The sequence below is a fragment of the Synchiropus splendidus genome, chromosome 19 (genome assembly GCF_027744825.2).
Source record: "Synchiropus splendidus isolate RoL2022-P1 chromosome 19, RoL_Sspl_1.0, whole genome shotgun sequence".
Lineage (NCBI taxonomy): Eukaryota > Metazoa > Chordata > Actinopteri > Syngnathiformes > Callionymidae > Synchiropus > Synchiropus splendidus.
In genome coordinates this window covers 2,610,340-2,638,191 of record NC_071352.1, presented here as the reverse complement: position 1 = coordinate 2,638,191, position 27,852 = coordinate 2,610,340, and the positions used below count along the sequence as shown (strand labels likewise).

The window sequence follows — 27,852 nt, the reverse complement described above, 5'->3', positions numbered from 1 at the left end:
CCGGTTTGATAAAAATGTTTGGGGTAACGGTCTGCTGTAGACTGATAAGTCTGGCAGTGGCGAGAGCGGCAGACTGGCTAAAGACTTGGCCAAACTGTGGCTCTGCCATCAGAAGTCGGGCAGCAGAGCAGGATGAAGGAGCTGGAAAAGGAGCGCGACACAGGAGGTGGAGGAGGGAAGTCTGGAAGCAAGAAAGAGAAAGAGAAAGACCTGGTGAGTGACAATATTCTGATTAGAATCCTCAAAGGCCGACAGGTGTGGCTGGATCAAGCATGAAGCCCTGGGTTGTGCCAGAGATTAGATTAGATTATAGATGGCCTTTATTAGGTAGTGACGTGCAAGGTTGCAAACCACTGTTCACTAGAAATCCGAAGACTTCATATTAAAGTTCTCCTTTCATTTCATTTGCTGTGAATTAAACTTGTCTTCACTGTAAAAAAGGAAATCTTGTTCTTCATGTATTTATTTCGCTTTAAAGTTGAAGACAAAGGTTTGTTGATATGCAGAGCATTGTTCTAAAAAGTGAATAAATGTCCTACTGCTACAAAATGTTAGATGAAGTAAAGATGCGCAGCCAAAGATTATGCTTTTATGTTTGTTACAGAGAACAGTCATCATTTGCCTGCCACTATTCCCTCCTTCAATTAGAACTCTTTCACACACAAACATAGAATCGCAGGAACGTGGATGAAATTATCCAACGCACGTCTGGTCCGTACAATCCTTGCTATTTACAGTATAGGCCTAAGAGGAGCTTTATTGACGTGGTGAAGGAGGTTTGCAGGTTTGAGACAAGAGGAAGCAGAGGACAGGGTGAGATGGAGGAAGATGATCTGCTGTGGAGACACCAGAAGCCAAAAAAGAGGAAGAAGATTCCGGATGCAATTAGCCAATCGAACAGCAGGTGGCAGTCGTGTCACGGAGCTTCGACAAGAAGAAGAGTATGTGCTCAATAGTGATGGAGAAACCTTGGTAAATCCAAATCTCGTCACCATCGTCATATGAGAGATGATTTGGTACTGTGATATGATCCTATTTTGCATTTTATAATGTCAAAATGTCCCCATTCAGGACGCGGGTCATGTGACCGCATGATAGCCTTTGGCGGGATCTATAGAACTTTCATAAATTCAAGACAACCAACGGACGCCTATCAAAAATGAAAAAAAAAAAAGCTCTATATTAGTTCGTTTCCAACCAAACGTTTTATTGAACTATGCGTGTATGTTCAGTCTGGAAACAACCAGTATTACAATCATTTTCTGACGGCAGGTCAGTGATTTGAGTTATTAAGTTTTTAATAATCACTTTTATCTTGTATGTTCTACATTTGCCTGCTCTATTATTTGCTGCTGCTGCTGCTCTGCAACTCAGTGTTATGTTGCCAACATGGGATTTCTGATTCCTGCAGAGCTGGGTTCCGAAAGTCATCAAGAAAAGAGTGTGCACTACTTTTGTGGAGGATCCGCTCAGGTGATCACACCTTCTTAAGATTCAAATCAGTCCTTCATAATGGTTCATTACTGGCCAAGTTCCTCCCATTACATAGTGTGAATAAGTAGTTAGTACTTACTTAGTAGTATTTTATTCTTTGATATGTTTAATTTACATCAACGAAATACATCACTATCTTTGTCTTTGTGTGCTTGTGTGGCAGCAATGGGGCGCTGTGCCAGTGTGGGGGTGTGCGGGACGCCCACACCTCCGTGGCCACGGGCGACTTCTTCGGCGCAGCCATCGTCACTCAGTGGGAGAGCAGGCATCACTCCTCAGAGATCCCCACCGACGCTTTCGGGGAGCTGGTGTTTGCCGGTGCCGGACGGAGACACAGTCATGTGAGTGCAACACACTCACACACAAACACTATAGACCAGGTCTACTCACGTGTTTGTGCTGTCCAGTTCCTCCGCCTGTCATGTGACACCTCAGCTCCGGTCATCTACACCCTCATGACGGATCACTGGGGCCTCCCTGCGCCCAACCTGGTGGTGTCAGTGGTGGGGGGGGAGGGTCGAGCGAAGATGAAGACATGGGTGAGGGAAGTGCTGAGGAACGGACTGGTCCGGGCGGCGCAGAGCACTGGTAAGAGCCCGTGTGAATGACCTCACAGTGATGACATCAGAGACAGTACTGCTGCTCTTAGTTGTTTGTCCCACATGTTATTAAACATATTAATTTTATCATATAAATCCAAACGTTCTTGCTTCACTAGTTTGGCTCTAACTAGAGGTGACCTTAAGTAGCGAAAATATGTCAATTTTCTCATTGAAGGATAAAATACATCAATAAGTGAACATAAAGAGAAGACAAAAATCAACAGAAAATAAATATGAGAGAATTGTATATGCATAAATGCACAGAAAAAAAATCAGTAGGCAGTTGTTTGAAATTGAAATGACTGTGTTCTCGTTCTCACACCCCTGTCCTACCCCTCTGCCCAGGAGCCTGGATCCTGACTGGGGGTCTGAGAGAGGGCGTGTCTCGATGTGTTGGTGAGGCAGTCAGAGACCATGGTGCTGCAGCTTCAGCTCTGTCTCAGAAGAAGGTCATGGCAGTGGGGGTGGCCCCCTGGGGCCTGGTGCACAACAGGCAGCAGCTAGTCAACGCTCAGGTGAGCATCGGATCTGTCAGAAACACATCAGTCTGAACTTTTAAATCCTGTTTATGGACTAATTCATCAACAACAGAGAAACATAATAAAACCTGGAAAAGCAGATTCCTCAATTTTCCTCAAATTTCAATTTTTCACTCAGTATTTCTTTGGAAATGTTAAATGTCAGTGACTAATTTTTGTCTCAAAGAAATAAACACCTGCCTGCTGCAGTCGACTGACCCTGCAACTCATGTTTAAACTGAGCGAGTGCTTTAGTCAGAATTCAACTTTCCACTTAGAGCTGGTGACAGCAGTCAAGATGGAATGCAACTCTCCGGGACGCACCAAACCATTTGTCTCTGCCAAACCTTTTTAAAATGATTCAAATGAATATCCAAATGACAGAATTGGGAGACTGTTTTTTTTCTTCTCCTGTCATAAAGGGAAGCTTTCCCGCTCGCTACTACGTCCAGAACACTTCTCGAGACTCCTACTGTCTGGACAACAACTGCCAGGCCTTCCTTCTGGTGGACGACGGGAGCGTGGGCCGTCGGGGGGGAGAGACTGCGTTCCGAGCCAGTCTGGAGGAGTACATTTCTCACCAGCGCACGGGCATTTGGGGTGAGAGCCAGCAGCGAAACCCACCTTCATCCATGCTTCGCAGGAAGTTTGAATCTCAGCTGAGCTAACCTGGCCATGTGAGGAACAAAAGAACCCGGGTTTGACCCAGTCTCTGTCTTGGTCCAACAGGGAGCGGCAGCATTGAGATCCCTGTCCTGTGCATGCTGATCTCAGGAGACGGCAGCATGCTGGAGGTGATGGCGCTGAGAGCAGCATGATGCAACTGGTCTCTACTGCCGCTGGAGTCTTATCACTTCTTTGTTGACTGTGTCCACACCCTCAGCGATTAGAGATGTCTCTGAGGAAGTCTAAGCCCTGGCTGGTCCTGGCTGGGACTGGTCTTGCCGCAGACCTGGTCAGTGAGCTGGTGGAAGCTGTCCCGTGTATCGCCCTCAGCCCTACATGTTCATCAGCAGAGGGCTGCACCACTGAGGGTCTCAGCTCGGAGCTCAGGGACTGGGTGCGGGAGAAGGTCTGGAAATACTTTCCAGTTGAAGAAGAGCTGGAGAAATTGGTGGACAGTGTGAGTTGGTGTGGGTTTCCTCTCCTCCAGCACCGCCTTTTTACAGTCGTATCACATGTCTGTCCTTCTGTGTGCGCAGGCCCTGAGTATTTATCAGAACCGAGAGTTCATCACTGTGTTCAATGGGGACCAAGAAGGTCATGATGACTTTGATACAGTTCTCCTGAAAGCTCTTGTCAGAGGTCAGCACCTTAAATGTCAACTGCTAAGCCCCGTAGAAACGTATCATTGTACTACGTCTGTGTTTAGCAAGGAAACAGATCGCCAGCGAGGCAAGCGAGCACATCGAGGAGCTGAAACTGGCTGTGGCCTGGAACAGAGATGTCATTGCCAAATCGGAGCTCTTCAATGGAGACATTCAGTGGAGGGTGAGACTGAAGAGTAGCTCAAGTCAGGACGTGAATCACTTCATCTGAAACTGATGTTTCCCATCCTCAGTATGAGGACCTGGAGGAATCCATGACCGACGCCTTGATCAACGACAAGCCTCAGTTTGTGCGCTTGTTCTGTGAGAACGGTCTGAACATCCTGGACTATCTGACCTACGGCCGGCTGGAGAGTCTCTACCAGTCACTGTCTGACAGCTCTCTAGCTTACGAGCTGCTGCAGAGGCGCCTCAATGAGAGGCTGACATCGGCTGGATCCTTGGTCAACCTGGATGGAGGGTCCCCGATGATAAGTCTGTTGGACCCACTGACGGGACCAGCATCTGCTAAGGAGCTCAGCCTTTATGAGGTGAATCAGATGAAGGGAATCCTTCAACGTCCATGGAGAGTCCAACGTGTCATTGGTGATGCAGGTTTCCAGGCTGCTGTGGGACTTGATGGGCGACGTCTGTGAGCCGTTCTACTACGAGCCTCTCGGTCTCAGCATCAAACTCAGCACACGGAAGGCAATGAAGGTCAGTTGGGTGGATGGAAAATCCCTTTGTCACCAAGTTTGTACGCTGTTCGACATGTGTCATTCATTTCTACTGTCTTCACCAACCTTCCTGACCTTTCATTCAAACAAAACGAAAATATTTCCTTCATGTCTCACCGCTTCTTTTTATTGGCCCAGCAAATCAACAAGATGTTGCTTGGCGAGTGTTTGTACCGCAGCCAGCGCTGCCTCTCACCCTGGTCAGCTCTCTTCATCTGGGCCGTCCTGCAGAACCGCAGAGAAATGGCTGTTTACTTCTGGGAGATGGTGAGTCCATTCAATAGGTGTATTCTTTGGCAAAGCTGTAAACCTCATGTCTCTCTCTGTCAGGCTGGGGAAGCGGTTCTGAGTGCTCTTGGTGGCTGCAAGATCCTGAGGGAGCTTTCCAAGATGGAGAGTGACACGGAGAACAAGTTGGCCATGAAGGAACTGGCCCAGCAGTTTGAAGATCTAGCCAATGGTGAGTAGTGAATAAATCACATCTACAACCATCACAGATCTGAACGTTAGGGCATCATCAATGCAAAATGACATTGGACCTAAAACTGAACCCTGCAGTACACTACAGAAGGGAGTCTTTTTAAGAGGTGGGATGAAAACCAGCTCAGAAGCCAACCCAAGAGTGAGGATTTCAAATTGAGCCTGGAAGGCTGCACTCTAGAACAATAAAAATCCCCATGGTCTGTTGCTGAAAACTAACGGTTGCTGATGTCAAAAGTGCAAGCTGTGACAACTGGGAGCAGCTCCAAACCTGCATCTATCTCTGTGCAGATGTGTTTGGCGAGTGTTACCAAAGCAGCGAGCGTCGCTCCTTCACGCTCCTGATCAGGAAGTCTCGGGTGTGGCGTGGAGCTACGTGCCTGCAGATGGCCACTACGGCTGACGCTCGACTCTTCTTCAGCCATAGTGGAGTCCAGGTGAAGCAGTTCACTGTGGGATGGAATGACAGTGTACAGCCACGTAAACAGACGTCAGTGTGCATTCGATCAACGGTTCTACAATCTACAAGCGTGAGCTGCTGAGTTATGAGGAGGTTTCGCTACATACCTATACTGTCACCTGCGAAAAAGGTATCGATCAGGATAATATTGGGTTAGAAAACCACAACAGGGAGGTCTTTCTCTGTCCATGGAATGATTCTCCTGTTAACATCCATGCACCCAAAATGTCAGCCCGAAGATGAAAACAGTGTGTGGAAGTGAGTTACTGTAATAAAAGGTTTGAACTTATATGGCAGTTATTTTGAGTCGTCTTACAGGTAGTGTTGTTCTGTTGCAGTCGCTGTTGTCCCAAATTTGGTGGGGCGACATGGAGCGAAGCACAGACGTCTGGAAGCTGGTGGTCAGCTTCTTCATGCCGCCACTCATCTACTCAAAGCTGATCTACTTCAGGTCGGTGTGAAGCTCTCGTCCTGCGTTCCCTCCTGCTATGAAGTCCTGTTGTTGTTCATTGAACTTCATGTGTTACAGAGAAGATGATGAAGAGGAGAAGCCGCAAGAAACCTACCACAGCAGAGAGAGTGTCTTCTCTCTGGCGGATGTCCAAAAGTAAGTCGCAATTCAAGAGTGATGGCTCTTTTTCTTTCTTGAATGTTTTTGTATTTGCAGTGAGGAGGATGCAGAAGAGCTGAAGGCCATGAAAGAATACATGAAAGGTTGGTGGTTCTATTCTTCCGCATGCTTCTGACTTGTTCTGACTTGGCCATGTTTCCTCTGCAGTGGCAACTCAGTCCAACTCCAAGAGGCCATTCGTGGTGTCACGATGGAGACAGTTCTGGTTCGCTCCAGTCACTTCCTTCCTGGGCAACATGATTATGTACTTCCTCTTCCTCTTCCTGTTTGCCTACGTCCTCTTATTGGACTTCAAGCCGCCACCCCCTCTAGGTCCATCTGCTCGGGAACTGGTGCTTTACTTCTGGGTTTTCACATTTGCTTGTGAAGAGATCCGCCAGGTAGGTTCCCATGTGCTTTTTCAATTTGTTAAATCAATAATAGGAACAATAACTGGCAGCGAAAAATGTAGTCAGAAACATCCTTTGAGTCTCACAGACCGAAGCCTAAATTGAGGCCTTAGCATGAATAGGTTCTAAGACATTTATGCCCAAATGTGCAAAAACGAATCTAAGCACAGTTAAAATATTCTGTAAGCAAACTAAGCAGCAGCAGAGGCATATCTCTGCTGCTGGGCACAGGGAGGCTGGTTCACTGCAGACAGATAGGTTTTAAATGAACATTTGGGCTCAAATTGGGACTCTGCTTTGCTTCCTGCCAGACTGTTGTTGCGGGGAGCAGTTTTGTGATCCAGAAGATGAGGAACTACATCCAGGACGCATGGAACAAGTGTGATCTGGCTGCCATTGGCCTCTTTTGCTTGGCTCTGTGCTGCAGGTGACTCTGTCTCTCACGTCTGTGCTGGCTGCTGTGTTCAAAGGTTCACTAACAGCTGAGTCTTCCAGGATGTTCCACTGGTCCTTTGAGTTTGGACGCGCAGTGATGGCGATAGACTACATGGTCTTCACACTGAGGCTGATCCACATCTTCGCCATCCACAAACAGCTTGGGCCCAAGATCATCATCGTGGGAAAAATGGTGGGGAAAATGCAGGGGTTTGTTCTGTGCTTCTGGAAACAGTGGGATTTGAACATCAAACCCAGTCACACACTGAGGTAGTGTCAACAAGGACTGAACTCTCTGAGCTGTGGAAATCCAGAGGAGTAAACTCACTTGCACAAACACAGTTCAGTCGGTTGCTCAAGGACACATCTGCCTAGAGAACTAGAAGGAAAAAAACACGTTAATAGAAGCTGCAGTTAAAACTGAGAAGGAATAACCTTCTTTACAATGTTGACTCTTTGATGTCTGCTCTTCACAGATGAAGGATGTCTTCTTCTTCCTCTTCTTCCTGGCTGTGTGGCTCATGGCGTACGGAGTGGCCAACCAGGCCATTCTCTACGACTATGACCCGCGGCCCAACTGGATCTTCCGCCGGGTCTTCTACCGACCCTACCTGCACATCTTTGGACAGATCCCCATCAATGAAATGGACCGTGAGTCACTCAGCGTTTCACCAGTGTCGCAGGCCTCTCAGCTGTGGATATTAGAATCAGATTCTCTGGGTCTGATGGTACCCATTGGGCTGGGTTTTTTTGGGATCCTGCAGTATCAAATTTAAACTCCAACGTCAGCTGAATTGAGCAGAAGTTTTCCAACATGTTTCTGGTCTCTTTCTCAGTTGATAAGCTGCTGGAGGTTCCATGCACGGACAACGTGACGCTGATCGAAGCGGGACACGAGCCTTGTTTGAGCAACTACGCTAACTGGCTGTCAGTCATCCTGCTTGTCATCTACCTGCTGATCACCAACATCCTCCTGGTCAACCTGCTCATCGCCATGTTCAGGTACTGGCTTCCTCCAGCTGAACATGCTTGGCATTTGTCTCTGTCTAATCCCTGATCTGATCTGCAGCCACACCTTCTCCAAGGTGCAGGAGCGCAGCGACACCTACTGGAAGTTCCAGCGCTACAATTTGATTGTGGAGTACCACTCGCGGCCGCTGCTTCCTCCGCCCTTCATCATCATCTCACACCTGCACCTCATGGTCAAGCGACACATCCGTCTCATCCCGTCAGCCAAAAACACACACTTTGGTGAGTCTCTCTCTCTTCCTGTGCTCCACTGAGCTGCAGCGATTCCCATCCAAGTGCCGCTCTCTTCCGAGTCCAGTTGTGTTTTGATCCACCCACCAAGGCTTGGCTTGTCCTGAACTGTCCAGCAGAAAGCACATGATTCTCCACATGGTTTGACTGTTCTGTTGCGCTGAAGAGCTCCCGAACAGCGATTAAAAGCGCGGCCCGGGAGCCAAATGTGGCCCTTCCACTGCATTCATGCGGCCCTCCTCAGGTTTAGTTTGTGCAGTTGAGATATAACTCCCTTGTTTATTTTTTCATTTGACTCTTTCCGGGGGGTTTCTCTGGACTCCATTGAGACACACCAAGGGTCTTTAAATGGAATGTGTTTTAAATGAAATAAGAAACCTTTATTTATGATGTCATTTCACTTGATTTTTTTCCCCATCATGCCTCCTTTCTTTGGGCTTCACGGCCCCTGAGCAAGTGCAATTGCCCCCTGCTCAAGAGAGTTACAGTTGTGTGTGAGGCTCATTATTAAAACAATAATGATAATAAAATAAACATATAAAAATATAAAATAATAATCATTAAATGAAAGAAACAATTAAATAAATGAATAAAAAGTATAATAGAAGTGATGAACAAATAAGAGTAAGGGTGTGATGTGGTGAGCAGTTCTGGAGCTGCGCGGCAGACAGGCCAGTCGCCTGAACACGTGGGAGGCCATCCAGAAGGAAAACCTGCTGACGGCTCAGAATAAGAAGCAGAGGGAGAGCGACACAGCCCGCATCAGGAGTACCGCTGTCAAGTACGTCTCAACTCTTCCGTGGTCACTGTCCTAGATGGTTTCACTGAAGATGGAGTCATGGTGATGCTCTCTGACACTGTCTGTGTGTGTGGTTCTGCAGGGTGGACAGCGTGTTGATGCAGGTGACTGAGATCCGGGATCGAAGACTGCAGCTGCTGGAGTCACAGGTCAGTGACTTATGGATTCACTTGGCTAACACTGGTGTGCAGGCGTCTGCAGATAAGAACCTGGACTGGAACTGCCACAGTCTCACACTAGTTCAGGCCAAGCTGAGCGTCACCATCGGTCCAACACAACATGTCCATCTTGACCCAGGTGGAGTACTGCTGCAGTGCCCTCTCCTGGCTGACGGAGGCTCTGTCTCAGTGTGACGTCATCAACTATGACTGGCCTCCTCCACAGCTGAAGTCCACTGTGACAGCAGGTGAGGAAAGATGCAAGAGGGCGCTCATGTACTGCATACATGAGCGCCCTCATGTATGCAGTAGTGTGCTGGGGGAGCAGCTTGAAGAAGAAGGATGCTGCACGCCTGGACAAACTGGTGAGGAAGGCAGGCTCTGTTGTTGGCACAGAGCTGGACAGCCTAACATCAGTGGCAGAGAGACGGGCATTGAACAGGTTTCTGTCCATCATTGACAATCCCAGTCATCCTCTGCACAACACCATCTCCAGACAGAGGAGTAGTTTCAGCGACAGACTGCTGTCATTGTCCTGCTCCACAGACAGACTGAGGAGATCGTTCCTCCCTCACGCCATTCGGCTCTTCAACATCTCTCGGGAAGGACGATAAAATGGACACTATACACTCTAGACTCACTACACACTCACACCAAAGACACACGTGCACTTTAGTTCGTGACACACACACACATTCACATGCTGAACTGTTGTTATTTATTTTAATTTCCTATCTGTAGCATTTTTTTTTTTTTTTTTTTTTTTTTTTTTTTTTTTTACTTTTATGTTTCCACCTGTCATGCTGCTGGAAATGGGAATTTCTCTTCAGAGATCAATAAAGTATCTATCTATCTATCTATCTATCTAAGAGTCAGGGGTCAATATCATGGCTGGAATGTTTTCAATCCAAAATATCATGTCGTTGTTCTATCGTTATGACCATCTAATATCTCTGGATGAACTGGATTCACGTGATAGAGTCTTTATTTGGTGCAGTGTGTGTGTGTGGAGGGGAGGCTTGTTTAGTGGCCTTTTGGGGACCAATTTTGGACCAAACACTATTTGGCTAAACCCCACAAAGTTAAGCCTCAGTCTGAAGGTGCGTGTGTGTCTGTGCGTGCGTGCGTGTGTGTGTGCAGGCGAAGGTCATGTCTAGCTCGCACAATATTTCCCATATTGATGTTGATCATGGTGGTTTGTTGTTGGCAGAAGACATGAAGCCTGAACAGTGGAGCAGATGACTCTCTCTCTCTCTTGTCTCCTGCAGATCTGACTCCGTTGTCTCCCAGATGAAGCGTTGTGCCTTGTTAGCTTTCAGTGTGAAGCCTGTCTCTGTTTGTGCTGCAGTTTGGAGGTGCAACTCTGTGTGTGTGTGTGTGTGTGTGTGTGTGTGTGTGTGTGTGTGTGTGTGTGTGTGTGTGTGTGTGTGTGTGTGTGTGTGTGCGCACTTGCGCTAATGTGCTGTCCAGAGTGTGGCGCCGCAGCCTGAACCACTTGATCCTTCAGGTGTCACTGGTGGGGTGTATCAGTCGGAGGGAGGCAGCACTCTGGAGTTAGTGGCTTTGACAGATGAAGGTGAAGGTAAAACACTTGGGGGAGAGTCACTGCTCCTCTGGGAACATGGAGGGACTGTGTAGCCGCGGCTAACTGCTAACTAATATGGCAATGTGCATGTGGAATGGGTCAGCGAGTGACGCTTTTAATGAAGAATGAAGAGAAATGGGCTCCAGAAGCGGCACGTTTCTCACGCTCGAGCGCCACCAGGGGGCGCCCACTGAAAAGTTCACTTGTTAACAGCTGTGATGCAAGGATGAGCTCCTCTGGTCTCACCAGGGGTTGTGACCTGTCGCCTCTCCTTTTGTCCTGTTCGGTGAGCCGTCTGCTGTTCACCCACAGGTGGCACTCTTCACCATATGTTCTGCAGGTCAATAAAAAAAACTCATCTGTTTGCCTTCAAGTGGTTTGACTGAAGCACAGCGACACAGAGCTGTCGTGGTGGAGTGACTCAGCCGATCCTGGCTCAGAGCTCCACATGTCGAGAGTGGATTTCACAGGGTTCGCCCGAATATTCAGCAGTCGCCCGGCTCACAGACCCAACCTGACACTCGTGTGTGTGCGTGTGTGTGTGTGTGTGTGTGAAGGAGCCCGAGGCTGGAGGCCTGAATGCCCATAGTTCTCAGGTGTCACAGCAGCTCGTAAGGAAACTCCCACCTGAATGTCCCCCTTTTCCATCTAAACCTTTGCCACCCCTGAGTCGGGTCTCACCTCAGGAAGCAGGTGGGAACACCTGTGGCAGCTGGAGCCATGGTGCCACCTGGAGCTGGCTGCTTGATAGAATTGCTTCTGCTTCCAGTGGAATGATGGAATCCTCAAACCGGTTGGATTCAGATGCCTGGGTCAACAGTACGCTGAGCCTCGCGGCTCGGCAGAAACCCGTGAAAGCCTAGTGTCAATACGCCGCTCTGAAAACTCGAGTGAGAGGGAGCAGATAAGTTTGGCTGCAGGCGGTGGGCGGAGCTGCAGGATGCTTGGCTGATCTGCTACTCTGTGATCAGAAGTCAAGCGGCAGAGCAGGATGAAGGAGCTGGAGCAAGAGCGAGCCACAGGGGGAGGAGGAGGAGGGAAGGCTGGCACTAGAAAGGAGAAAGATCAGGTACGTGAGAACTTCCAGTGCACTGTGGTGACCAGCAGAGCTCAACAGGTCAGAGCAGCAGCTCCTCAGCCTCACTTCTCGCTTCATTTGACTTTGAAACTCTAGGAAACATGAGGGCGACTTGCAGCTGAGCGCCCACGGGGTCAGTGACTTCACTCTCAGACTGCTGGGTCGCGACCCCACCCCGGGTCACATGGGGAACATGAATCTATTCTACACGCTGCTAGACAATAGCCACCATGAAAGCAAGTCAACATGTTGGCGTGAGAGACGCTCGTGTGAGGGGCTGCTCATGTTCAGCCAGGATATGTGCTGCTATCTGATGCCGCTGCCTCCTGGACAGGAAGGAGCTTGAGGGTCGTGAAGAGAAGCCGCAGGAAAGCTCTGTCCCCGTCACTGAGACCCACAGTTCTCCTCCCAAAACAAGGGGACAAATGATTGGTTTGAGAATTTCAAATGCTCCTCCATTCTCTCTGGAAAGTGGCAGGTTGTAAAACACCCAACAAACGTTTAGCAGCGCTCTCAGTCACTGACGCAGGTGAGTGTTTTGGGTGCGAGTTGGACTCTAAACCTGTTTTCAACACACACACACACACACACACATACTCAGAACCAGGTGTGTTGACGGCGGCTTTCATCCTGAGCCAGGACATTCCAGGGAGGGAGAGATGCCTGTTGTGGCTGCTGTTCGGTCGGCAGTATCTCCGTGCTATGGTGGTTGAGAAGCTTAGCAAAAATGGGTTTGCTAAAGTTTGTACTGTATATCGTTCCAAAAGATTGAAACCTGCAAGTGTGACTCAAATATAATTTTAATGAAGCCGCGGTGGGACGTCAGGGCTCAGGCCTAAATCTCTGGGTCACCATGGACGTTTACAGACCAGTCACCAACTTTCTTCCAACATCCACTCCAATTCTGCGCCTCAGAGGTGGGAGATCATGTGAACTGAAGGTCTCTCTAGTCAATAAAAGTGCAAGTCTGGACTTGGCTTCCCGTCATAACTGGCATAGCTGCCATTCTCCCCACATCTTTAATCCCCTCAAGTCCTCTGGCCTTCTGCTTGACTCTCTGGTCACATGGTTCCAGGCACGTTTGCTCACAGTTGCTGACCAGTTTCCTCAGCTCCTCGGGAGCGGAACGCATTGTTTTGTTCCAGATCCAGACAGTTTTGAGTTAGTCTTTATGGAAGGAGGATCTTCTCCTTCTCCAGCGCAGGAGCCCACCCAGAGGGACTGAAGATGGAGCTGATACAAGGCATCAAGTTCTCCTCCATGCTGCTTCAGCTGCTCCCTGTTCAGGGACCAAATCAGAGAAATAGAACCTGAATAATCCAGCTGGTCATGATACAGTTAGGAGTCAAAACCGTATTGATTCATCTGCTTCAACAGCGGACAGTTCTCCTCACACAGAGCGGCTGAGAAACATCCGAGTCATGTGACTGTGGCTGGTCTGGGGGTCATGGGTCATTCAAAGTTTCCATAAACTTGTCAGTGATCGAAGTGAAGCTATAGAAGTGACGGTGATGTTTGTAGCTCAGAGGAAGGCAGAGGTCACATGACGTCCCCGTGGCTGAGGGGATCTCCACTGGGAACTCCAGTTTCTTCCCACAGTCCATAAACCGAGAGGCTCAGCTCTGTCTCTTTAGCGTCTGGTGTTTCCAAGGTCTAACTCCATGTTTCTGCCTGCAGAGCTGGATCCCCAAGATCATCAAGAAGAGAGTGTGCAGCACGTTTGTGGAGGATTCCTTCAGGTGAGCGCAGCTGCGGCGCCGCGGCGTCACTCTGGACGTGTGTTGAAGTAGCAGAGTCCAGGAGTGGTTCATGACCCTGGAACATCACCTGTGCATCAGCTCCCACTCATGACCAACAATGAGGGCAGAAGCCACAGGGGGCGGAGCTAGGTTTTGATTCAGCAACAGGAAGTTGTAAGATTTAACCAAAAAAAAAAAAAAAACATCACTTTGAACAGGTCATAAAGATTGGACACCTGATGCAGTTGACTAAAGCAGTGTTTTCCAACCTTTTTCTAGCCACGCCAGACTTGGTTCATTGAAAAAATCCCAGGGCTCACCCAGTCCTATAGAAAATCCCTATTCATTTGTGAAAAACTGTAGCTACTGACACTCGCTTGTTATTTTGCCACGCTATTTGCAGAAACAAATTGCAGAAAATCTGTTTGTTTCAAATGTGTCCAGAAAGGGGCGGGCAATATGACAAAATATGATTTATGTATTTACTTACTTTAAATAATTGTTTGGATTTTATCAGTTGATTTTATTGTAGTTTTAGGTTTCCAGACAAATCCTTAGCATTTTTTGCCTGAACTTGCTTCATAAAAACAATGCTTCTTTCTCTCTTTACATTTTGTTTTTTTGCCAACTTTTAAACCACCAAGCAAACTTTGACAGTCCATGAGTATCAATAAAGAACCCTCCATGGTTCTGTGGTGAAAGTGTGTGGTCAAGTTAGAGGCGCATCAGGTTTTAAAACAGCTGGAAGTTGCGCATGTGAGCGGCTTCTTGACTGTGAGTGTGTGGGAAGGAGCGCCACAGCAGTGGTGCTTTGACTGAAGGACAGCGCATCAACGCACTGGAGCTCTACAGTATCGTGGATAGAAAGAATGTCAGCCAATCCATGTGATCTCCTCACCTTGGTGGCTCCTCAACACCTTCTAATTGTCATGATTTAATGACATCATATGGCCCACCTCTATCTCCGGACAAATGGGGTGAAACAGGATCATTTATCCCCCGGCAGTGTGCCGCGGCGGCCCGCTTGAAAGACGCTGGACTAAAGTGTGTGTTCGGTTCTGTGGGGCCCAGAGAGACTCAGAGTTAAAGTGAAGCAGCTTAATGATCACAAACACATGAGCAACACAGACAGACAGACAGACAGACAAATGAATGGCAGGCGCCACCGAACACGTGAACCAAGTCAGGGAGGAGAGCCGAGACAAGCAGGAGGATCAAGGAGGTGAAAGGAATAAAACAGAAAACATGCAGTGGTCGAACACACGGAGGAGTCCATGTGTTCGACCACTGCATGGTCGAACACAAGGAAAATAAAACAGAAGATAACACAGTCTGGGCAAACTAGTCACACACGCACACAGAAGAATAAAGGCAGGGATAGAAGCAACGGGAATCTGTCACCAAAAGCTTGAGAAACATGAAAACACAGCAACAAACAGAAGGAGGAAGGAGGGTCTGGCTCACGGCTCTGAAGCCGCAGAGGCTTTATCCAGGTGGAGCCAGCTTGATGGCTGATGAGTCCCAAGTGTGTGCGCTCACCTGCCACCTCACCGAGACTGAAGATACTAAGGACGACAAAATAAAAGCAGAACATGAGCAAATCGCTCATAAAAGAATCATAGAAATTGGTATATCAGGCACTTTGGCAAGGGCTTCATTGTTCATATCAACCGAGGTGCCGTGAGTCGCTGCTATTGACTGACAAAATAAAAGACACTTATTTTGTAAGAACACTGTTGTAAATAAATGAGTATATCCTCCCTTCACGGGCCACAATTGTTACTAGCAAAGTTCTGTGATGGTTGATGAACACTGACACACTAGAGCAGACCTGGGCTAATTGCAGCCCGGGGGCCACATGCGGCCCAATGCCTGTATTTTCATTGACTTCAGACCAAAACTATAACTCATATGTTGAAAATTTTCAGCTTTTTTTGTTCTTTCTCTTTTAGTCACCACCACCACTTCAACAGTAAACATAGCATGTTCTTGTCTGAAGACGATAATTTTGTTTTCATTGGCCATTTTTGTGTGTTTTTCTAGTTTCTCAAAATACATTTGATACATCGAATACATTGAAAATATTTTGGAATAAATTGCCTTTTCATCCTGAGCGTCTGGTCCACAGTTATGTTGGTTTATGTTCAAATTAAATGCATATTAAATGAAATATTTCAATAGGTTTCATGGCATATTTACACTTGTTAATATCCTAACTTACATTTAATCTTTTTAGGTTCATTTTGTCCTTGTTACTCAAGTACATATTTTGGATATTTTCCGTCAGGTTTTGTAGTCATCGCTGTCTTTCTTTTGATGATGGCCCCTCTCAGCAGTTACAGTTTCTCATGTGGTCCTTTTGGAAATGCAATTGCCCACCTCTGCACTAGAAGAAGGAAGTGAAGGTGGAGAATGGTGGAGCGATGGCACCAAGCGCGGATTGTTTTTGACACTATTGTGGATTGAAGTGATAAACCCAACATTAATATTGATGATGGCTGTCCCACACCTAGGCTTGAAGCGTACTTTCACTTTCATTCTGAGTAACGCAGCAGTTTCTCATGGGATCCTGAGATGTGTTTGTCCTTGACTCTGGTTCTGAGTGTTTCCCAGGGAGAACTGCTGCTGCTGCTGCGGGAACCTTTCTGGATCAGAGTTTTGTTTCATTGCCTTCAGTTTTGATGCAGATGTGAATGCATTTCACTGCTTCTCATCTAAGTCCTGGTCTCAAGAGGAAGGAATTCAGGGGCCTATCCATTATTGAGTCACAGGACACACGTTCAGCTAAAGACCTGCTGCTCTGACTGAGCCAAATATACGGAAATATCCAGGAACTATCCAGCAGAGTCTGGAGTTGAACATTCTCTGGTGCCATGTTTGGGTCATCTCAGCTAAACTGTTGTGCTTGTGTGGCAGCAATGGGGCGCTGTGCCAGTGTGGGGGTGTGCGGGACGCCCACACCTCTGTGGCCACGGGCGACTTCTTCGGCGCGGCCATCGTCACTCAGTGGGAGAGCAGGCATCACTCCTCAGAGACCCCCACCGATGCTTTCGGGGAGTTGGAGTTCGCCGGAGCCGGACGGAGGCACAGTCATGTGAGTGCAACACACACGCGCTGCTGCATCACGGACGGCTCATCTCACACCTTTGTGCTGTCCAGTTCCTCCGCCTGTCATGTGACACCTCAGCTCAAGTCATCTACACCCTCATGACGGTTCACTGGGGTCTCCCTGCGCCCAACCTGGTGGTGTCAGTGGTCGGGGGGGAGGGTCGAGCGAAGATGAAGACATGGGTGAGGGAAGTGCTGAGGAACGGACTGGTCCGGGCGGCGCAGAGCACTGGTAAGAGCCCGTGTGAATGACCTCACAGTGAGGGAGCACTGCTGGTCTTAGTTTAGCAGCGAAGCAACTGTGTCCTGAGTCTCATCACTTCATATTAGCAACAGAACGTTGGGATGCAGCTCAGTGAGGCTCCGCAACGTTTGCTAGGTTAAAATGTAACATTAATAAACCCAATAAAAAAACAACAACAATAATAATGAAAAACAAGTGAACATTAAAGCACGAAATCAAACAATTTCCTACAAATGTAAAGAAGAAAAAATGTAAATCCTTATGTTGATAAGAAGAAGTTACAAAGAAGAGACAGATATCGATAAATGCATGGGAAAATAACAACAGTGTCATGAAAATTTGGAATCCTGGCTAGAAATATTGAAACATAAAAATGACATAAATAATCTACATAAAAATGAACTAGGTTGATTTTAAGTCTTATGTTTTGACAAGTGACGGGTCAGTCACTGGAGCGCTCACTAAGGTGTGTAGCTCAATCCATTTATTAAAGATAACATATATATATATATATATATATATATATATATATATATATATATATATATATATATATATATATATATATATATATGATGAAGCATGTTACATGTTCCATACGTATACATACATATACATTTTTTGGTGTCTCGTGAATAAATAAATAAACAGCAAGTAAACGTGTTGCTTTAAATGATGACACAGCTTTTGCAGGTGGGAGTGAAAAGTAAAAGTAACACAAGGAGTATTTGTCACCTACGTTGAGGTTTTAAGCGTGGAATAGCAACCTGTGATGTCGTGATAAGCTCAGGGAACAGTTCAAGCTCAGGCTTGTAGCAGCAGCTCAAACTCCTGAATGTGGAGGAACTAGTTGTGGAACTGTGTTCTCATACTCCCTGTTATACCCCCCACCCGCCCAGGAGCCTGGATCCTGACTGGGGGTCTGAGAGAGGGCGTGTCTCGATGTGTTGGTGAGGCAGTCAGAGACCATGGTGCTGCAGCTTCAGCTCTGTCTCAGAAGAAGGTCATGGCAGTGGGGGTGGCCCCCTGGGGCCTGGTGCACAACAGGCAGCAGCTAGTCAACGCTCAGGTGAGCATCGGATCCCTCAGTCACTTCAGCCTCACTCGAACTGCCTGGACTCCACTGTGTTTTTATGTCAGCCCAAATCAGCTCCTTCCACAGAAAACTCCATACAACAAAATGACCCTCTGTTGACTTTCCTCTCCATGTGTCACACACTCCTTCCAGCAGCACATCTATGGACTTCTTCATTCACAAACAAAACAACACATAAAGAAGTACTTCCACTCAAGGCCTCCACGTTTTCATCAGTCATTTTATTTGACTGTAAATGGATTGAAATCCATTTAAAACAGCTCAGATACAAGTTTTTATTGCTTCTCAAACGAAAACAAGCTCCTGCCTGCCAGGGTCACACAACCCTGCACATACCGAGCCTGAGTGTGAGACAGCACCTGGGTCCAGAGCTTTCCTCCACCCTGAGCTGGGAACAGCATGGTGGACACTTTCTGGACCATGACAGACCCTCTGTGTCCGGTTCTGACCAGACTGTCTGATGGTCACTAGTTGCTAGTGCTGGTTCTTCGAGTGTGGGAATGAACCACAGAATATTTCACCCCTCCCTCACCTGGGATTCAGCTAGCGATTTTTCAACTTATTTCACATATGATTCATGATAATGAAGAGACATCACATTCTCATTCATCTTTTGTTTTGCATGACTAATTATTTCAGTTTTTATATTTATTGTTTTTTTTTTTTGGCTTACGTTTCCCCCCTCTTTCATTGCTAATTTTTTTTTTTTTGTCCTGAATTATCGTACTGTTAAATATATTACTCAAAGCAGCACAAAAATAAGGCAAAAATTGCAAGAAAAAAAGTATTTTTTTTCTTCAAGTCAAAGGAACAAGCTTCTGTGTAACACAATCAGCCTCTTGCAACTTTCTTGTATAGTGTGTCGCGATGAGAGCATCGCCATTAAAATTTGTACCTGAGGTCTGTTTGGTGGCTGGAAACCATCCGGCCACACTTCAATGATGCTACCCTGCCGGTGACTGCTGGTGACCGTCGCCAGTCACGCCAAAACCTGTGTCAAGTGATTCAAATGAATATTCAAAAGACAGAATTGAGAGACTGTTTTTTTCCTCTCCTGTCATAAAGGGAAGCTTTCCCGCTCGCTACTACGTCCAGAACACTTCTCGAGACTCCTACTGTCTGGACAACAACTGCCAGGCCTTCCTTCTGGTGGACGACGGGAGTGTGGGCCGTCGGGGGGGAGAGACTGCGTTCCGAGCCAGTCTGGAGGAGTACATTTCTCACCAGCGCACAGGCATTTGGGGTGAGAGCCAGCAGCGAAACCCACCTTCATCCATGCTTCGCAGGAAGTTTGAATCTCAGCTGAGCTAACCTGGCCATGTGAGGAACAAAAGAACCCGGGTTTGACCCAGTCTCTGTCTTGGTCCAACAGGGAGCGGCAGCATTGAGATCCCTGTCCTGTGCATGCTGATCTCAGGAGACGGCAGCATGCTGGAGGTGATGGCGCTGAGAGCAGCATGATGCAACTGGTCTCTACTGCCGCTGGAGTCTTATCACTTCTTTGTTGACTGTGTCCACACCCTCAGCGATTAGAGATGTCTCTGAGGAAGTCTAAGCCCTGGCTGGTCCTGGCTGGGACTGGTCTTGCCGCAGACCTGGTCAGTGAGCTGGTGGAAGCTGTCCCGTGTATCGCCCTCAGCCCTACATCTTCATCAGCAGAGGGCTGCACCACTGAGGGTCTCAGCTCGGAGCTCAGGGACTGGGTGCGGGAGAAGGTCTGGAAATACTTTCCAGCTGAAGAAGAGCTGGAGAAATTGGTGGACAGTGTAAGTTGGTGTCGGTTTCCTCTCCTCCAGCACTGCCTTTCTACAGTCGTATCACATGTCTGTCCTTCTGTGTGCGCAGGCCCTGAGTATTTATCAGAACCGAGAGTTCATCACTGTGTTCAATGGGGACCAAGAAGGTCATGATGACTTTGATACAGTTCTCCTGAAAGCTCTTGTCAAAGGTCAGCACCTTAAAAGTCAACTTTAGAAACTCATTCTCCTGAAATATCTGAGAGTTAAACCTATGTCCCAGTTCTCACCCCAGCACTGGGTTTTGGCCCCAGCACTCTAACAGTGTAGCGTGTCTCAATACTCCTGAGAATGAGGGCAAATGATCCCTTCAAGCCGAGGCTTCAGAGCTGACTTGAAACCAATTGGGAACATGAAGTCGGGGTAGATTCCCAGGACACTGACGCGTGGAGTGAATAACATGACTGACAAACAACAGGGACAAGAGGACGACTCTTCCGTTTGTTTACGTTCTCCTCATGTCACACATCAGTCACCTAGAGGGTCGACCGGGTTCGACATTAACAACAAAACATCAATGAGTGTGTTTCTTCTAAACAAACGGTCAGCTAGCATCCAGGCTAATGTTAGCATCAACAGACCTCTAACAGCTGTACGACTGCAAAATACCGTTGAAGTCGGCTTTGGCTCTGCCCATTTCTCATCCGCTGGTTCACCAAACAGAGTAAGATGATCAGCGCCCATGCAAGAGGTTACAGCTGGAGCTGCCATTTCCAAAACGTCTCACTCAACATAGAGGAAATAAAACATTGCTCAGCAATGACGTGTGACATGAGTCAAGTGTGACGTCATGAAGAACCAAGGGCTAGAGTTAAGAGTGAGAAAGTGCCAACACGAGCCTGTACCCAGGCTGCTGCTTACCTACTGTAGTGTGAGGAAGACCAGAGTTCTGTTTGATGGCATCTGAGGTGTCATCTGAAGTGCTGCAACGCTTGTAAGTTAAAAGCTCAACTTCCTCGTCAGTCCAAACATCGTCTTCTCTGCGAGCTTTTTACATCGTTGTTTTGACATGAACATCCACGGAGCGCCATCTTTGGTGCCGCTCAACGACCAGGCCCAGCTACTGCAAGGACATCACCATTTCTGTCGCTGAGTGAATGTTGTTTCACTAGTTTTGTATTCGTTTTCACTGGAGCTGCTGACAAGTAAAGGAAAACAGTGAATGTTGGATCCTCCTGAGGGAAGAAAGTTGAACATTAGCTTGTCCCCGACTGTACTGTGTCTGTGTTTAGCAAGCAAACAGATCGCCAGCGAGGCAAGCGAGCACATCGAGGAGCTGAAACTGGCCGTGGCCTGGAACAGAGTTGACATCGCCAAATCGGAGCTCTTCAACGGAGACATTCAGTGGAGGGTGAGACTGAAGAGTAGCTCAAGTCAGGATGTGAATCACCCCATCTGAAGCTGATGTTTCCCATCCTCAGTATGAGGACCTGGAGGAATCCATGACCGACGCCTTGATCAACGACAAGCCTCAGTTTGTGCGCTTGTTCTGTGAGAACGGTCTGAATATCCTGGACTATCTGACCTACGGCCGGCTGGAGAGTCTCTACCAGTCACTGTCTGACAGCTCTCTAGCTTACGAGCTGCTGCAGAGGCGCCTCAATGAGAGGCTGACATCGGCTGGATCCTTGGTCAACCTGGATGGAGGGTCCCCGACAAAAGGCCCGTGGAACCCACTGACGGGACCAGCATCTGCGAAGGAGCTCAGCCTTTATGAGGTGAATCAGAGGAAGGGAATCCTTCAACGTCCGTGGAGATTCCAACGTGTCATTGGTGATGCAGGTTTCCAGGCTGCTGTGGGACTTGATGGGCGACGTCTGTGAGCCGTTCTACTACAAGCCTCTTGGGCTCAGCATCAAACTCAGCACTCGGAAGGGGATGAAGGTCAGTCTAAGGTTCCGGGCCGTCCTCATGCCTTGTTTTCCAAAGTCGGACTGTGAGAGGATCCATTTTGGTTTTGTTTTTTTATGTCTTGATAAGTGAGATTGCAAAAGCCAAGCCTTCTTGACCTTTGACTCAAACAGCAATGTTCCCTCATGTCTCACTGCTTCTTTTCATTGGCCCAGCAAATCAACAAGATGTTGCTTGCCGAGTGTTTGTACCGCAGCCAGCGCTGCCTCTCACCCTGGTCGGCTCTCTTCATCTGGGCCGTCCTGCAGAACCGCAGCGAAATGGCTGTTTACTTCTGGGAGATGGTGAGTCCACTCACCAACAGAGGGTCTTCTTCTGTGGCAAGGCTTCACACTGTTTCTCTGTCAGGCTGGGGAAGCGGTTCTGAGTGCTCTCGGCGGCTGCAAGATCCTAAGGGAGCTTTCCAAGCTGGAGATTGAGACGGAGAACAAGCTGGCCATGAAGGAACTGGCCCAGAGGTTTGAAGATATAGCCAACGGTGAGACGACACCACTGTCTCCAGTCAAATAAAGCCTTGGAGGAGCCCCAGAACTCTTCAAGAATAGTTTACACTCCAGTGCACAAAGTGATGGACCACGAGGCTCAATGCAGATGTGTGTCTGTGCAGATGTGTTTGGCGAGTGTTACCAAAGCAGTGAGCGTCGTTCCTTCACGCTCCTGATCAGGAAGTCTCCAGTGTGGGGTGGAGCTACGTGCCTGCAGATGGCCACTGCGGCCGACGCTCGACTGTTCTTCAGCCATGACGGTGTCCAGGTGAAGCAGTTCTCTGTGTGATGGAATGAGAGTGTAATTACACCTGCATTATTAGTGTAATAAAGGTGGTTATCGAATATATATTGATGGATATTTATTTATTGCATTTGAGCAAAACATTTTTTGTTTATTTATAAATGTTGATGAACCCCAAGTCTCACATTATTAAGTTAACATAGTTCACCTGTGTCACTAACTGACAGGTGTTTGTATGCTGGTCTGTTGACATCAACACTGTAAACCATCAGCTGAAAGTCGTGTCTGAAAGTATAGAAATCTAGAAGCTTCAATGAAGGTGTTAGGTTGCAGCGGCTCCTTCAGGTCCCCATGAGTGAGCAGGTTAAGGACGTGTCCTTCTGTTGCAGTCGCTGTTGTCCCAAATTTGGTGGGGAGACATGGAGAGAAGCACAGACGTTTGGAAGCTGCTGGTCACCTTCTTCCTGCCGCCACTCATCTACTCAGACCTTATCAACTTCAGGTCAGCATCCTCTCTTCTTCTCTAGTCCTTCTGCTTCCGTCTGAACTTCATGTGTGCTACAGAGAGCAAGATGAGGAGATCAAGCCTGTGGAGATCCACCACAGCAGAGAAAGTCTGTACGGCAATGATGCCACCGTCTTCTCTCTTGCGGACATTGTCCAAAAGTAAATCCTGACTCAAGACTCCTCGCTTTGCTTTTCTCTTGTGACAGGCATGTTTTATTTGCAGTGAGGAAGACGCCGAGGAGCTGAAGGCTCTGAAAGAGAACCTGAAAGGTGAGTATCCCGTGACTCACACCCTTGAGACTTCTTCTGACTTGGCCATGTTTCCTCTGCAGTGGCAACTCAGTCCAACTCCAAGAGGCCATTCGTGGTGTCACGATGGAGACAGTTCTGGTTCGCTCCAGTCACTTCCTTCCTGGGCAACGTGCTGATGTACTTCCTCTTCCTCTTCCTGTTTGCCTATGTCCTGCTGGTAGACTTCAAGCCGCCGCCCCCTGAAGGTCCATCAAATCTGGAACTGGTGCTTTACTTCTGGGTTTTCACCCTGGTGTGTGAGGAGATCCGACAGGTAGGAACATTTATAGAATCCTGTTACCAACTTGAGGCTCTCAGGTGCTTGTGTGTGTGAAAAACCAAGCAGCAAAGCTTTGACACCACAGTCACCACTGGTCATGAGTCACATTTTTGGTGCCTTAGAATCAGGAATAGTATTTTTTTTAAACCAACTTTGCATAGTTAAAGCTCCTCGGGTCAAATCAAATGACTGGCTTTTATGATTTACACTGACCTGCTGACTAGCTGACTACTCTGTGAAATTATGACCTTTGAAAACAAAGGTTTCCTCTTGTCAGTAGTCTCTCAAATTAGATCTTGAATGTGAACATGTCTTTCCAGACCTTCTTTGTGGGCAGCAACTTTGTGGTGCAGAAAATGAGGAACTACATCCAGGACGTGTGGAACAAATGCGATCTCACGGCCATCGGCCTCTTTTGCTTGGCTCTGTGCTGCAGGTGACTCTGTCTCTCACGTCTGTGCTGGCTGCTGTGTTCAAAGGTTCACTAACAGCTGAGTCTTCCAGGATGTTCCACTGGTCCTTTGAGTTTGGACGCGCAGTGATGGCGATAGACTACATGGTCTTCACACTGAGGCTGATCCACATCTTCGCCATCCACAAACAGCTTGGGCCCAAGATCATCATCGTGGGAAAAATGGTGGGGAAAATGCAGGGGTTTGTTCTGTGCTTCTGGAAACAGTGGGATTTGAACATCAAACCCAGTCACACACTGAGGTAGTGTCAACAAGGACTGAACTCTCTGAGCTGTGGAAATCCAGAGGAGTAAACTCACTTGCACAAACACAGTTCAGTCGGTTGCTCAAGGACACATCTGCCTAGAGAAATAGAAGGAAAAAAACACATGTTAATAGAAGCTGCAGTTAAAACTGAGAAGGAATAACCTTCTTTACAATGTTGACTCTTTGATGTCTGCTCTTCACAGATGAAGGATGTCTTCTTCTTCCTCTTCTTCCTGGCTGTGTGGCTCATGGCGTACGGAGTGGCCAACCAGGCCATTCTCTACGACTATGACCCGCGGCCCAACTGGATCTTCCGCCGGGTCTTCTACCGACCCTACCTGCACATCTTTGGACAGATCCCCATCAATGAAATGGACCGTGAGTCACTCAGCGTTTCACCAGTGTCGCAGACCTGCCAGCTGTGGATATTAGAATCAGATTCTCTGGGTCTGATGGTACCCATTCGGCTGGGTTTTTTTGGGATGCTGCAGTATCAAATTTAAACTCCAACGTCAGCTGAATTGAACAGAAGTTTTCCAACATGTTTCTGGTCTCTTTCTCAGTTGATAAGCTGCTGGAGGTTCCATGCACGGACAATGTGACGCTGATCGAAGCGGGACACGAGCCTTGTCTGAGCAACTACGCTAACTGGCTGTCAGTCATCCTGCTTGTCATCTACCTGCTGATCACCAACATCCTCCTGGTCAACCTGCTCATCGCCATGTTCAGGTACTGGCTTCCTCCAGCTGAACATGCTTGGCATTTGTCTCTGTCTAATCCCTGATCTGATCTGCAGCCACACCTTCTCCAAGGTGCAGGAGCGCAGCGACACCTACTGGAAGTTCCAGCGCTACAACTTGATTGTGGAGTACCACTCGCGGCCTTGTCTTGCTCCGCCCTTCATCATCATCTCACACCTGCACCTCATGGTCAAGCGTTACATCCGTCTCATCCCGTCAGTCAAAAGCACACACTTTGGTAAATCAAATCAAGTATTGGAAACACCAACAAGTTTAAGCCTCAATTCTTTTTTTTTTAAACTTCAAATTATTATAACTGGGTTCCAGTTTGGTTCAGAGTCCTGGTTCAGGTTAGGCATGTGTTTTTAATGGTTAGGTTGAGGGGGAGAGGCTGGGGAAAGGGATGCATCCTGACAATAGGAAGAGGCCAACTGAACCGCCTTGATGGGTTTGATGAAGGGAAGAGTAAGGGTGTGATGTGGTGAGCAGTTCTGGAGCTGCGCGGCAGACAGGCCAGTCGCCTGAACACGTGGGAGGCCATCCAGAAGGAAAACCTGCTGACGGCTCAGAATAAGAAGCAGAGGGAGAGCGACACAGCCCGCATCAGGAGTACCGCCGTCAAGTACGTCTCAACTCCTCCATGGTCACTAATGTGCCAGATCTGTCGATACATGGAAGAGCTGCCATGGAACCAAAACACCTTTGACACTGTGCGTATCATTCCACAGGGTGGACAGTGTGGTGAGGCAGATGACAGAGATCCGGGATCATGATCGAAGACTGCGGCTGCTGGAGTCACAGGTCAGTGACCAGTGCGTATTCATCCAGGCTCACATCCTGTAGTCAAAACATCATCCAAATAAAAGGGAAAATCTCGACTGTAGTCGTCAAATGGAGCATGAAAGTTTATGAACTTATCATATGGGTCATTAGGACCTGAGATGTTGAAGACTTTCACGACAACACTACAGTAATAACCGCAGGTTTTATGTGACCCAGGTGGAGTACTGTTGCAGCGCCCTCTCCTGGATGATGGAAGCGCTGTCTCAGAGTGACGTCATTAAATGTGACCGGTCACCTCCACAAATAAAAGGTAAAGTTCCAGGTCCAATTAACATCTCAATAAATCTAAACACACTTACTTACAGGCCTGTTCAGAGCTTGGAAATAATGATGATGAAGATGATGATGATGATCTCTTTCTCTGGCAGAGCTGACTCCGCTGTCTCCCAGATGACTCCTGAGCCTGCACAAACACAGCCCCCATCGATTGTCATCTCATAACATTCAGGACCTTCTACTGTGATCTTGTTGTAAATGTGTACATTTGATCAGTTTTCTACTTTGCTTGTGCAGTCAGTGTGGTCATTACATCACCGTTCCTGGACCCGCAAACGGCACAAGTCTTGGATTGGTCGAGCTTTATTATGGCACTTTACATGTCACATTAAAAAGTCAACATTCTGCTTCACACACGAAGAAAGATGGCGAGGACTTATGACGTCAATATGAATGAAGATGAGGGACGGGAAGAACGAATCGTCCGTCACCTGAACTGATCACGTCTTTTAAATTTAGATTTCAGAGTCAGAGCTTTATCCTTTAACTTCTTCATAAACACAAAGTCTCAGAGCATTCGAGGTGAACACTCCATCTTGAGAGTACAGACACATGAAGTACGAAATACTTTCCAACCTGTTTTTCCAAGACCTGAAGTTCTCCCAGCATGAAGGTGCCACTTCTGGAGGAGTAAACATTGTCTCTTCTGCTGACAAAAATACATTGTACAAAATCGGACGGAGCAGGTAGAAGCCACGGCCTCGGGGTCGGCGGGTTGCATCGTGGTGCTACGAGATCGTTCGTTGGCACGTGAGGAGTGAGGTGGTTGCTATTTACATCTGAGGTTAAATAACTAGCAGTCATGCGTTTCCTGAAAACAAGTCTTCAATAAAAAATAAACCTGTTACATCTCATGTGTAAACTTTGACTGACAGTGTCGTCGAAAAACTGCATTCTCGGTCTCCTTCTGCTGGATGTCTATGGAGTTAAGGAAGCATTCTGTGATAAGGACTGGAACGTCATGCTACTAGAAGTTCTCCGACAGGAGTGAAGAGGAATACGTGAACCATCCTGGAGCGGGATTCCATCCTGACACATAGTGGTGTGTGCAAACGGGAGTAAACAGTTGGAGGAAGCCATGTGATTCGTCTGAGTACCCATCTGTCCAGCAGGTGGAGCCATCGCCTCGTTCCGGTTCGACCAGTGCAGCGTTCGGCGTTCAGGCTGTGAGAGTCTCTCTAGGTCCTCACCCAACTGACAGGCACCCAGAGGGACTCCCGCTCTAGTCTTTCCAAAATACCTTTGAGTTCTGTGCAGGCACTGGCCGAGTCCTCCTTGATCAGGACCCGGTCTACAAAGTGTCCGTACTGTTGGTCTATCTGAATGGCCGACTGGCGCATTTCCTGCAGGTCGTCGTCCTAAATCAAGACACAAAATAAACATAAGTGACAATAGAGATGCCAGGAACATATTTACTAACAAACCATGGAAAAAGTTATGTGACATCATCACTAGTTGCAGCCGGAGTGCTAATGGGGCGTCCCTGTTGTGCTCGGAACTAGGCACTGCCTGGTGACGTCACCCGATTTCAAAGTCGGGAAGTGGGAGGATCCTCATCACCCAAGCGAGCAATCCAAGATGGCTACCCAAATGCAAAAAATTTTGAATCGGCTAAGAATGCCAAACATGGTGTGTCTCCT

At 47.7% G+C, this 27,852-nt stretch overlaps 3 protein-coding genes across 13 annotated transcripts in view; 2 read left to right on the top strand and 1 right to left on the bottom strand.

Moving 5' to 3' along the window:
- Positions 1-11,489, top strand: LOC128751615 (transient receptor potential cation channel subfamily M member 4-like). Of its 3 annotated transcripts, none has more exons than XM_053852768.1 (28): positions 1-213; positions 1,412-1,473; positions 1,658-1,835; positions 1,902-2,082; positions 2,442-2,611; positions 3,037-3,214; positions 3,344-3,408; positions 3,498-3,737; positions 3,817-3,919; positions 3,987-4,105; positions 4,176-4,472; positions 4,537-4,638; positions 4,797-4,925; positions 4,989-5,118; positions 5,430-5,575; positions 5,937-6,049; positions 6,128-6,205; positions 6,266-6,312; positions 6,377-6,609; positions 6,930-7,045; positions 7,114-7,246; positions 7,530-7,704; positions 7,890-8,055; positions 8,123-8,304; positions 8,962-9,094; positions 9,195-9,261; positions 9,410-9,518; positions 10,539-11,488. In XM_053852768.1, the coding sequence occupies exons 1-28, from the start codon at positions 133-135 to the stop codon at positions 10,562-10,564; spliced, it is 3,759 nt and encodes a 1,252-aa protein (XP_053708743.1). In that variant the 5' UTR covers positions 1-132; the 3' UTR covers positions 10,565-11,488. The 3 variants fall into 3 exon arrangements, with proteins under 3 accessions (XP_053708743.1, XP_053708742.1, XP_053708744.1); XM_053852767.1 differs by lacking the exon at positions 1-213 and adding an exon at positions 593-972 and having other exon boundaries at positions 10,539-11,489; XM_053852769.1 differs by lacking the exon at positions 1-213 and adding an exon at positions 967-1,016 and having other exon boundaries at positions 10,539-11,489.
- The window catches only part of LOC128751617 (MAGUK p55 subfamily member 3-like), a 39,032-nt gene continuing 12,826 nt past the window's right edge, over positions 1,647-27,852 (bottom strand). For 7 of the 9 annotated variants that reach the window (XM_053852771.1, XM_053852777.1, XM_053852776.1 and 4 more), the window contains one exon: positions 26,500-27,570. In XM_053852771.1, the coding sequence (XP_053708746.1) occupies positions 27,391-27,570 (180 nt within the window). In that variant the 3' untranslated portion in view covers positions 26,500-27,390. Of the gene's footprint in view, positions 1,800-1,884; positions 9,507-10,719; positions 15,238-20,777; positions 22,594-24,406; positions 24,450-24,524; positions 25,931-26,235; positions 26,340-26,499; positions 27,571-27,852 lie in introns of those variants that run through there. The other 2 variants (XR_008413266.1, XR_008413265.1) reach the window with 2 other exon arrangements.
- Positions 11,692-27,061, top strand: LOC128751616 (transient receptor potential cation channel subfamily M member 4-like). The gene is made up of 29 exons (XM_053852770.1): positions 11,692-11,745; positions 11,827-11,924; positions 13,611-13,672; positions 16,589-16,766; positions 16,832-17,012; positions 17,924-18,093; positions 19,186-19,363; positions 19,493-19,557; positions 19,647-19,886; positions 19,966-20,068; positions 21,149-21,267; positions 21,338-21,634; positions 21,699-21,800; positions 21,983-22,111; positions 22,176-22,305; positions 22,435-22,580; positions 22,946-23,058; positions 23,121-23,222; positions 23,287-23,333; positions 23,396-23,628; positions 23,955-24,070; positions 24,139-24,271; positions 24,557-24,731; positions 24,917-25,082; positions 25,150-25,331; positions 25,583-25,715; positions 25,822-25,894; positions 26,093-26,186; positions 26,305-27,061. Exons 2-29 carry the CDS (start codon positions 11,847-11,849, stop codon positions 26,328-26,330), a joined length of 3,771 nt encoding a protein of 1,256 aa, XP_053708745.1. The 5' UTR covers positions 11,692-11,745; positions 11,827-11,846; the 3' UTR covers positions 26,331-27,061.

Coding starts and splice junctions, on each gene's coding strand:
- LOC128751616 (XM_053852770.1), top strand. CDS start 11,847: ATGAAGGAGCTGGAGCAAGAGCGAGCCACAGGGGGAGGAGGAGGAGGG. Junction 21,635..21,698: donor AGGAGCTCAGCCTTTATGAG/GTGAATCAGAGG, acceptor TTGGTGATGCAG/GTTTCCAGGCTGCTGTGGGA. Junction 23,334..23,395: donor TCTGAAAGAGAACCTGAAAG/GTGAGTATCCCG, acceptor TTTCCTCTGCAG/TGGCAACTCAGTCCAACTCC.
- LOC128751615 (XM_053852767.1), top strand. CDS start 829: ATGATCTGCTGTGGAGACACCAGAAGCCAAAAAAGAGGAAGAAGATTC. Junction 6,313..6,376: donor CATGAAAGAATACATGAAAG/GTTGGTGGTTCT, acceptor TTTCCTCTGCAG/TGGCAACTCAGTCCAACTCC. Junction 9,095..9,194: donor ATCAGGAGTACCGCTGTCAA/GTACGTCTCAAC, acceptor GTGGTTCTGCAG/GGTGGACAGCGTGTTGATGC.